The sequence below is a fragment of the Grammomys surdaster genome, unplaced genomic scaffold, assembly GCF_004785775.1.
Source record: "Grammomys surdaster isolate TR1022 unplaced genomic scaffold, NIH_TR_1.0 271, whole genome shotgun sequence".
Taxonomy (NCBI): domain Eukaryota; kingdom Metazoa; phylum Chordata; class Mammalia; order Rodentia; family Muridae; genus Grammomys; species Grammomys surdaster.
This window is the reverse complement of record NW_021604712.1, coordinates 521180-532873: the sequence shown is the minus strand read 5'-3', so window position 1 is coordinate 532873 and position 11694 is coordinate 521180. Positions and strand designations below refer to the sequence as shown.

The following is an 11694-nucleotide window of genomic DNA, read 5'->3' as shown; positions in this document are numbered from 1 at the left end:
TCTCTCTCTCTCTCTCACACACACACACACACACACACACACACACATGTGAACACACAACCGTATGAATACATGGAAAAATAAAAGAAATAGACAATTAAAAGAATGAAGGAAATGCTTAATTAACAAGTGGATGCATTCTCATTGTCTTAATGACTACCATCACTGGACAGAGCAAGGCTGAACCTTCAGTGCTAGCAATATGATCCTGAATCTGGGCATCCATACATGAGGGGATCGCTAAAATAAAATGCTCAAGAGAAATAATTAACTAAGATACCAAAGGAACATCTTTAGTTTTTCTGAATTGATTCATTTCTTTCCAAAATGAAAACAAAATGACCTCTGAGTCAGACATGGGTTGTTCTGTGTTGTTTTCTTAGGCCATGAGCTGAAAGCCAAGCTAGAGACTGAACTTCTTTTTAAAACAATGGAAAGGGAGGAGGAAAAGTTCTGGAACACAAAAACCTTTTCCAGCTTAGGCCAAGCAGCTTAACCGTAAGAATCTACAAGCATCATTTGGCTGAAGGATATGTGCAAAGTCATCAGAGCAAATCTGATGTCCTGAGTGTGGGTGGCTCATCACTACCAAGCAATCAAGTTAATAACAATAATGATAATAATAATAGCAAGATGAAGAACTTCAATAAAAAAAAACTGTAAAGATATCTTGAGCAACTTGTAAGCTGTAGGCAGTAAACCAATCAAGTTAACCACATTAAATCCACTACAGTTGAATTCAGTCCATCCGTATAGAAATCCTACTTCGGAGGCATCACCCTAATTGACGTTTTAGAGATGAGGAAAGCAGAGCACAAAGCAACTGAGTAACTTTTCTGAGGTTGCCCCTCTAAGAGTCAGCAGTGACACTACAAACCCAAGCAGCCTGGTCCTGACATCCAGGCTGCCCCATTGTTCTCACTGCAATCAGAATCCTTGCAAATGCTGGCAGGAGGGTGCCATGGCACAAAGGAGGGAGCTGAGTTGTCTAGAAAGCATCTATACTTTTGCTCTGCCTGCATTATCTCAGGCCCCCATCATTAGCATCGTCATTCTGACCGATTCCTTTAGAGAACTGAGTTACAGGAGTTAGAACTTGCCCAAGGTCACCGGCTGATAATAAGGTAGGTAGCTGCCAAACTGTCATGGCCAATGTCTAGTTCTCAAGTTATTATCCAGTGTCACGTGATCCTATAGGGAGAGAAGGCTGTATAGGGCATGGCTTCTTTTCCATAGCCCGTGATTAAGAAAAAGGCAGCATAGTACAGAAGAGTGACCCCAGACTTCAAAGTCAGATAGTCCTGCCATCATGCCCTGCTTGGCACTTGTTATCTCTGTGAGTCGAGATAAGGCTCTCCAAATCTATTTCTACATGTGACCAACCTCCAAGGTGACTCCAAGCCTCTCAGTCATCCACTCCACTGGATCAACTTAGATTCACATTTTCTTGACTACGGCAGGAAATCTCCCGAGCACCCAAGATGGGAATCTCTGCTCAGGGTCTACATGCCCTTCTTAGTTTGAGTCATAGCATCTTCTTGGTAAACACAGAGGGCAGAATTGTACCAGTGTGGGCTCTCTAGATCCTAACCACATTCCCTCGGCTCCTACCCAGCCCTCTCTCTCCCTCCTGAGAGAAGTGGGACCTGGCAGAATACTACAGCTCTGCTGATAAGGTTACTGGACATGTGGTGCCAGAGACACTGATGGGCATGAAATCACTATTGACATTGCCAGCATAAACAGGGACTCAGGTTTCGGTTGGAAGCAGCACAAAAACAAGTTGATTACTTAGAAATGCTTAAGTCAGGTACAGATGGATTGTTTTCAGTTAGAAATTTTGTTCTTTTGTTTGCTTTGTCAAAAATAGAGAGCTGGAGAGATGGTGCATCAGTTAAAAGCACTGGCTGATCTTTCAGAGGACTCAGGTTCAATCACCAGCACCCACATGGCAGCTCACAACTGTCCAGAACTCCAATTCCAAGGGATCTGACACTCACACCGACATACATGGAAACAAAACACCAATGCACATAAAACTGAAAATAAAATAAATGATTTAAAAATCTACTATTCAGTGTTTACAGTTGGATAGTGCATATGTGCATGTGTAAGGACACACAAGCATAACTAAAAATTCTACTGGCTTTTAAAAGCTGAATAACACTCCAGCTTCTCGAAGCATCTGTTTTTATATACTCAGTCTCCTTGGATTTTCTTGGTCACCCTTGCTGGAGTTCTAATCATTTTAAATGGCATTATAGCTTAAGAATAAATGTATATGGCAAGGTTTAATGGCCCAGAGACAAATCTTTTTGTTCAGCTAGTTTTGGAGTTCTTATTGCTGTTATTTTGTTTATCTGATAACAATTCTTCACATTTCTCAATATAAGCTTTTCTTACTTTTGTCTAATTTGTGATAGTCTCACTAAAACTGTGTTCAAGTTCACAGTACTCCTGCTACCACCTCCCAAGTTCAGTCTCAGTTTTACTAAAACGTAGTTGTCTGTACTAGTTTACACATTGTCTCCAGATGATTTGGATTACAGCATGGGATTTGAATTGCTCTGACAGAGGTCATCTGGGCTTGGGGAATGTTTACTATCTCAGTCTGATTAGAAATGGTTGCTAACTCTTTCTCCAAAGGCAAGGTCTAGAACCACACAAGACATATTCCAGTGTTTACTGCTGAAGTTATTAAATCTGTGTTCATAAAGACCTTCTTGTCTTGTGGTATATAATTATTTTAGAGAAACAAAAACTATTTTTTTCTCCAAGGCTGTATCCCAGGCACCAGCATATTGTAGACCAGAAATATGTACCTTTTTCTTGAATTAATGAATTTGGTAGATGGACAGCTTTTGAACTCCTGGGGCGGCACACTTATTGTTTATCTTGAATGATAAACTAGCTCATGGCAAGTTCTTAATAGCTTCATATATCTTGGGCTCTATTTGGACACTAAATGTAGAGGGTACATATGCTTTTCAGACCATTTGGGAATCAAGACAAGCCCTTGGCTCTATTATGATGAATTTCTTCTATTCCATACCATTTGTGCTCATCCTCTCTGTAACTTCACATAATCCTCTCCTCCTTGAGCCCTGATGGCTGAGGCTTGGATCTGACAGTGCTAGTCTACTAACTGACTTACAAGCTGGTTCTCTATCATTCAGAATCCATCTGTGCTTCACACCATGGTTCTTAACTGCCTACGGGGACTCTGCAAGTGGGTATGCTCAAGACCATCAGTTATCCAAGCCACATGGGCACTCAGCCACTAACTCTTGGTACAAGAGGAGCTGGGAGCAGATGCCATTGGATTCTTGGAAGGCTCATAAAGAAGGAATGATGGAAGAGACCTCTCGCTTACCCCTTCCAAAATGTATTATTACTCAGATATGGAAGATGGTTTAATACAAGAAGAATAGTCTGTCATTCAAGAAAATAAGATTTGGGAATTTAAGAAAGAGCTAAGAATCAAAAGGGCTTGAAAAGAAAAAAGCTATGATACTAGCTGTGAAAGTTTGAGTCGATAAATTAATTGATGTCCATTTATAATAACATCTTAATAGCAAAATGACTATAAATCTTATAACTTTGCACAACACCATGGCATATTTAAGATGTCTAACAGTGACAAGCTATACATCTGTGTACACATATAAATATATGTACATATATATATATATGTAAATATATACATATATAACCTTCTGTACTTTCATATACTTAATGTCACAAGGAAAATGACCATTGGAAGTTTCTACTTACCAAGCATTCCTTTCTTGGAACTGGACAGACACATGTCTTTCTCTGCACTTGGCAGAGCAAAGCTCACTACAAACACTTCCACCCCATCAGCCATCAAGGCCAAACCCAAGACAAAAAAGAGGGTCCACTGGAAGCGCCCGTGGCCACACTCATCAATGATGGTTTCATACTGGTGAGCCAGCTGTTCCTCATCTTCCATCCTCTCAGTCATCAGGTCTGCCTGGCCCCGAAGGCCGTCTGCTCTGGAGGGTGCCATCTTAGCCTGCTTAGACTTGACATCATCTGGATGAGGGATGCCTTGGTACTCGCCCTCATAGATCTCATCTTCCTCATCATGACCTTCTGTAACATCACTCTGTGCATCTTCTTCTGGGTTCTGCTCATTGCCCCGGTAGTAGCCATCACTGGTGGCATAGCCCTCATAGTTGTCCCGATATCTGTAGTCATCCATCCCTTGGTTCTGGAATTGTCTGGTAGCTGTTCAAGCTATATCTTTTGCTCCGTGGTAGTTTGGGCTGTTCCAATAACCATCATCTGCTATATCATTGAAATGGTGAGTATGCCCATGTGACTTCTTCAATCAAAGCACCTTTTTAAATTTGTTTCTGAAATCAACCAAATTCATACAAAGACAACCTAAGTAGCCTTTTTTGCTGGTGTGTGTTAAACGTCTTTGGAAAGTGTCAAACGTTGACCTGTTCTCCTTCTGTGACCCAGAGGCTTGTGCTGGGAGGTGTTGACTAATAGTGGATCCAGTTGTTCTCTTTGACAAGGTTGGGTAGTGCTTGGCAGCTCACTGGCTGTGATGTTTGTCCTTCTACTGAAGGTTATAGCCTGGGAATAGAGACGGGAAAGGAAATAGTTAACCAAAGGCTGAGATTCTAACATGATCTTTGAATTAAATGAATATATTTACTAATACCCATACTTCATGTGTAAGGTGAAGTATATTTTGGTTAAGAATTTGAATTCACATAAGCTAAGTAAGGCTTGAATTGTGAAGGCTGGTGAATGGAGCCATGGACAGAGAAGCTCTTAGAGCTTTGAAGAACCCAGTGAAGGTCAAAGATCAGATCTTATGCAGGAATGCAAAAGGAAGTGGTCAAGGGATTTTCAGTACAAGGCAATTTTGTGTTATGGGTTTCCTTTGAACTTATCAAGCTTGTGCCAACAGTAGAACTATCCTATGGATCAATTTCTATTATGAAAATGCATGTTTTTCCCACTTCACTATGACATAATTGTATCATTTTACATCTAGAAATATAGAACACAGAAATAGCTTTCTCTGGGGCCCAGCTTGCTTCTGATATCAGCACTGTGGCTCAAAGGCCACTATGTCCTTGCACTTGGCTTAAATGGATAAGAGCAGGATTTGACTATGAGCCTCAGAGCCATATCTCCCAAATTTTTGTGAAACATGACTCTTGTGCATTACAGGCATGAATGTATACAACTCTTTCCAAGCCTTAGGGCTCCCATGTATAAAGCAAAGACTATATAAGATTATATATGAAGTACCCAGCCTGTCGGTCAATATTATTTCAGGCAATATCATTTTCCTACTTCCAGTTCTGGAAAACCAAGAACCAGTATGGTCTAGGTCCAAGCCACTGTCTTATAACCCAGGTCTATAAACAGGTTCCCTCTCTTGAATCCAACACCCAAGAGGTAGATTCCCTGCCCAAACTAACTTACAGAAAAGTGGATTTCAACGTCAAGACTCTTTGTTGTCAAGTGACTTTTTCACAGAGGTTTTCTCAAACCATCAGAAAACAAAGATATTTACATTATAATTCATAACAGTAGCAAAATTACAGTTATGAAATAGCAATGAACATAATGGTTTGACGTCACTACAACATGAAGAACTGTACAGGAGGGTCATAGCATTAGGAAGTTTGAGAACTCCTGTTCTAGAATCTCAAGTCTCACAAGATTTGAGCCATCACTGAATGATGCTTACCATGTACCCAAATGAGGACTGAAAATGAGCTACATCCAGAGAACTGGAGAAGACAGGGAAAGTAAGGATAGAAAAGGAGATGGTGAGGGGAGGAGGAAAGAGTGGTCAAAGTAGGCAGGCACATTTCATCTAATGGATGAAGCAAGCATGGCTCAGAGTAGGTTAGTAACAAAGGCAAGGTCTTCACAAGGGTGGGGCTCATTGCAAGGTCCACATTTCTTTATGGGCTATCTCCTGGATGCTGTCCTAGATGACTGACAATTAGATCTCACAGGAATTTTGAAAATATGGTCTCCAGAGCTCTCAGAAGGGCTGACCCTTCATCAGAAATCTGAGTTTCCACACAGTACCCCAGATAGCCCCAAGGCCCCACCTCAATGAGCAGGCCCTCAGCAGTACAGGCTAGGCCTTTCCATCAGCCCTTCTCTACTCCAGCTGTGCCCAGGAACCAGATTTTCTGACTGAGGTAGATATTTCAATTTCTTCCCATCAGAGCTGGCAGAAATCTATGCCTCAGTTCAGCCCATCTGCCAACAAATGCATAGCCATCAACCCTTACTAAGCCTCCTACCATACACTATTCTTCCCTGCCTTCAGCAGATGTTACTCCACAATGGACCCCACACACTTGCCCTTGCAGCAGCTGCTGGACTCCTCCCCTGCCCACACTCCATGTCTGAGCCCTCTGCCCCATCCCTGCTACCTGGTTCTCCTACCTTCAGCCTTGGACAGACTCTAGCTCTGGGAACCGACTAACTCCAATGAGACAATGCAATTTCTCATAGAAGGGTGATAGAAAACACTTGTTCTTAAATGCAGAAAGAGAATGACCCAGGTAACTCATTAGGAATGGAATTCTAGGACCTGTCTCCAAAAGATACTAAACTGTACTATGGAAATCAAACCTGGAAATATCATTTTTCATTAGAACTACTACCTACCTGGGGGACTCAGAGCAATAGTGCTGAGGAAGCTAGCAAGAAATACTAAGAAAAATGACTCTCATTCTGCTCTTGTAAAAATGTTCACCATCTCCAGTAAATAAACTTCGATTGGACCAGGCTGGCCAGGATGGTGTCAGATTAATATTCTAAATCGGTTTTTATTGCATATATTAGGAACCCTGGGAGGACAGTAAATCACACACAAACAGCAGAAATGTTAGCAGGATGCTGTCACACGGAGGAGTACCAACTGCCTGAGATCTGCTCTGTCGTTTCTATTCTGGAGGCCCCACAAAAATGTCACGAGCCAGGAAGGAAAGATTTTCAATTCTGAAAGCATATGTGGGAAATACCACTTTGGGTAAAGATTCTGGGACTTTATCTGTGGAAAGAAACAGGTGTTTGTCAAAACCAACCCCACTCACCCAATCTGGTTCAAAGAACGACTGTGAATGCCAAGGGCAGTAAATCAAAGCGGCCTCCATGTCAGGCGGTTTTTAGTATCTCTTGATGCTTCTATCTCATTGAGAAATGCCAAGCTATCTTTTTTTAACAGAACATTTTCTGGGGAACACAGTAATTAGTCATTTGCAACATTTTGAATTAAATTGCTTCCTTCCCAAAAGATTAATTGAACCCTGACCCTCAGGATCTCAGAGTGTAATCTCATTAGAAACAGAATTTAAGACTGGAGAGGCTAATCAGTGGGCTAGTGCTTGATGTGAAACCATGAGAACCCAAATTCAGATGCCCGGGAAACACTTGGGTGTAGTGGCATATTTTCACCGCAAGGTGGGAGGAGCTAAGGTGGGATGAGTAAGGAGAGGAAGAGGAGGAGGAGGAAGAGGAGCTAGGGGGGCAGAGATGTAGGAGGATGGAGAGCCACACTTAGACTGAGAGCAGTCCTAGGTAACAACTTACATCTAGGTAAGTTAATTGATTAACACTTCCAATTGTGTGGGCATCTTGTTATTGAGCATTACCAAACACATAAAGCTATTTGATTAATCTTTAAGTATTAGAATCTCATTCCTACTGGACCCACATGGATGGAGGGATGGTCTGGGCTCAGCCCAACCTTGTGGAGACAGCATGGAAGATTGGCAGAGCCATCTCCCACGCTGGCGTCTTATGGGAGGCAGGGCAGTGTCTCTGGCCACCTGAGCCAGCGGTCTGAGCTGGTGTCCTGAGCTGTAGAACATGCTGCTACTTCACTGCTGGTGACTTCAGGCCTAGCCTAGTCAAGAACATGGCGGCCCCATATCACAAGACAGATCAGTTTCCACCATTTTAAATATCTCCAGCAACATTTGGGTGGTAGGAAATAGGAGGCTTCTTGGACTTGCTGGCCTCTAGCCTAGCTGGAAAGTGAAATCCCATATGAGCTCCAGTTTTACTGAGAGATCCTGTTTCAACAAAATAAGTGAGGGTGGGGAGTAGCCAGAAAGAAAGAAAGGTATCCAGTGGGTTTTTCTAGCCTAAGCATTCATTTACACACACATACACACACACATGCGCGCACGAGTGCACACGCGCGCACAGACACCACAGTTACACAGAAGTGAAAAAGGACATTCGAGGGAGACTAAAGTAACTGTGACCTATAAAAAAACAGAAGTAAATCTGGATGTGGTGACAGGGAGACACAGAGGGAAGATGATGTAGACACTCAGAGACAGTGTCATATACAAGCTACAGCAGGCTTGTGGCCACCAACAGTTGTGAAGTGGGCTGAGAACAGTCTCCCTCATGGCTCTCAGAAAGAACCAAGCTGCTGACACCCTAGTTCAGGACTTCTAAGAGTCTCTGGAACTAGGGCATGACCAGTTTTGATCCATAAAATCTGTAGTATCCATTACTTAGCCCTTTGAAAGAACAGTCAAATTTATCAACTAAACAGCAGTGAAAATACACCCACAAGAGCAACCTATTAACTAAGAACTAAAATGATCACTTCCCATGATGCCTTGTCTACACTCAGGATCAAGAATGAAGCATGATTATCTGTGTCATGGATGGAGAGATGGAAGGCTGAGAAGATAAATGGATGCACCCAAGTGAACACAAAGAATCTGTACCAGGGGTTGAGTGAGAAGCTGAATTCACACAGTAAGTTAGGGTTGTGCAGACAGAAAGAACCTGGAATTCAAGGAGTCAATTGAGGGTTCTACACCCAGCTGGCCCCAGAACTAATCTTGATAAGGGAATAGATCCTACTTCCACAATTGAGTTCTTCTTCCCACTCTCAACATGCATTTTTAGGGTATTTTGTGCTTAAAGGCCTGCATAAATGGACACAACTTAACCACATTCTCAAGAGGCTGAGCCACTGTGGAAAAGCAAAATTAAAACAACACAGATCATCACTCGGTGATGAAACTTATACCTGGTTAATCTACATTGTCAACTTGAATGGATTTAGAATCCTTTAGGAGAGATATCTCTGGGAATGTCTAAGGGCATTACAAGACAGATTTGACTGATGAGGGCAGCACCACTCCATTGACTGGAGTCCCAGATATAATAAAATGTCATGTGCTCTGCTCCCTGAGTAAAGATGCAGTTGTGAAAATGAGTGGAGAGGGTGTGCAGAGCCAAGATCTGGGAAGATCTCACTTGTGGGGATGTGAGCAACAAAATTCTGGACTGGGGACAATGAAACAAGGGAGATGAATGTGCCAGAAGACATATATGAAATGAATGGGACATGTATTATAGGGGAGAAGCCAGTAGGTGAGAACCCAAAGACCAGGGAGACTGAACCAGCCATGATTCCAAACAGCCAAAGGCTAGATTGCCAGTACTTCCATATCTCTGTCATTTCTATGTGATTAGTCTTCCTGACTGCTTTGCCTTCTGGCATGGTAGTAGAATATATCTCAAACATCTTCAGGTATAGGAGACCCAGATTCAAATCCTGATTCTGCTATTTCTTGCTACCTGTGTAATAGCCTCTCAGTGCCTCGATATCCTCATTTGTTAATGGGTGTGATCAGTAGAACATCCATGCATAAAGTCATCGTGAGGATTTGGAGAGCCAGCTGTGAACCTCAGTCACCACAGCTCCTAGCTTGAACAGGCCTAACAATACAAATCCCATCTTACTATCATTTGCTTGATGTAATGATTGTTATCTAAGTATTGAGAATTAAAATGTAGCCACGATCCCAGCTTGATCACAGCTCTCTCCCCGTGAGATCTGTACCCATCTGGGCTGGTCTAGCAAACAAAGTCCAGAGAACAGACTTCCATTTAGACATTCATTGTAAACTACTGTTTTCCCAAACCTCCTAGTGCTGATCTGTTTGTTGTCTTTTTTTTTTAACTCTTACAATGCTAACCTGGCTACTTGATTCAGAATCATTGTGCCACTGATACTTGTTTAGAACAAAGTTACAAACAATACTCTAATCAAATGATGTAATTCTTCCCAGAAGTCTGAAAGCTATTAGTACTTGAACATATTCATTTAAGAGAGCAAAAGGGATTCTGAGAGCAAATAAAGTTGGTAAACAGTACATCCTTTATTCACGATTCTCTTTTGGTGACTCACAGGACACACTGTCAGATTGAAATCTGTAAGAACTGAACAAAAACCTATTTAACACAACAATAAGACACTACCACATGCTCACTAGTATAGCTTTAATCAGCAGACAGATGACAGCATGTGTGAGTTGGGAGGAGATAAACTAGAACCATTAGAAATTGCTGGTGAGAAATGACTCAACCCCTTTGGAAAATAATTTGCCAGGTTCTTAAAATATTAAACATATATTTAACAAAACCCCAGCAATTCCAATCTAAAAACGTACCCAAGACAAAGTCATATGCTTACACAAAGGCTTGCACCTGCATGTTCACAGCATCTACATCAACTCTAAATGGGATTAACACAAATGTCCACGAGCCCATGAACACATAAAATGAAAGGTCATGTGTCTGTGCAGTATAATATGACATGACATTAAGAAGGACCAAATCAGTGATACATACAACAGATTGGACAGATACTCATCTACTTACAAAAGGCCACAGATTGTCTCATTCCATTTACATGAACTATCCAGGATAAGCAAATCTACAATATGAAAGGATAGGTCAGGTGTGGTCTAGGGCCATGGTAGGAGTAGAGGTTGACTCCAAATGAACTTGACAGAATTGGGAAACAGAGAAGAAATGGCAACATCCTCATATTAGGTTACAGTGGTGAATGTACAAGCTCAGTATACTCACTAAAATTCATTTAGTTGTGTGTCCAAGAGTAGATCTGTGACATGGAAATATTGCTGTAATCTATACAGAGTATCTGTCTAGAGCTGCTCCTACCCAAAAGGAGTCTACCTAACTTGCTAAACTGTGTTTACAACAGCCACAATCCTCTTTGTCCTTGGAAATCTTGACAACATGTACACAAACTGGCTCATATAAATAGTTAAGTGCTTTTTTTATATCTCAAGTCTAGATTTGAGGTTCCATTTTGTTGCACCTTCTAGAATCCACTTGTAGGAGAGAGAACTCTATTGGAAAAGGGAGTTAGGAAGAATAGCCTGGTCACCAATGGGGGAGAAAATAAAATGTGAAGTTTTCTCCAGGTTCAGTCAGGCTTCAGGAGTATATTCAAGGGCACAGACTATGTCTACTTCAGTGCAAGCACTAACAGAAGACAATCCCTCAGGAAAAGACACAGGAGCAATCACAGAAGAGTTGAGACACTGGTGTCCTGCATAACAGACGTTAGTAGTTGTACCTTTGGCTAAAATTGGCTATGATAAGAAATTCACCCCAATCCATGAGGGCAAAAGAAGAACACAGTGGGTACTGTGTTTTGAGAGGTCATACCCTCAGGTACCTCTGACTACTCAACAGGAATAAACAAGGGCATACAAGGAAACATGTGATAAAATGTTCCTTAAGAAGCATATTGAGGGTTGTGCAGTATTAGTGATACACAATTTTAATTCCAGCACCTAAGGAACAGAGACAGGCAGATCTCTCTGAGCTCAAGGT

The 11694-nt window shown here is 41.7% G+C and overlaps 1 protein-coding gene across 8 annotated transcripts in view; it reads right to left on the bottom strand.

Moving 5' to 3' along the window:
- Positions 1–11694, bottom strand: part of Sv2b (synaptic vesicle glycoprotein 2B) — a 172393-nt gene that overhangs the window by 67100 nt on the left and 93599 nt on the right. For 6 of the 8 annotated variants that reach the window (XM_028776674.1, XM_028776672.1, XM_028776673.1 and 3 more), the window contains one exon: positions 3775–4608. In XM_028776674.1, coding sequence (XP_028632507.1) covers positions 3775–4225 — 451 coding nt within the window. In that variant the 5' untranslated portion in view covers positions 4226–4608. Of the gene's footprint in view, positions 1–3774; positions 4609–11694 lie in introns of those variants that run through there. The other 2 variants (XM_028776678.1, XM_028776679.1) reach the window with 1 other exon arrangement.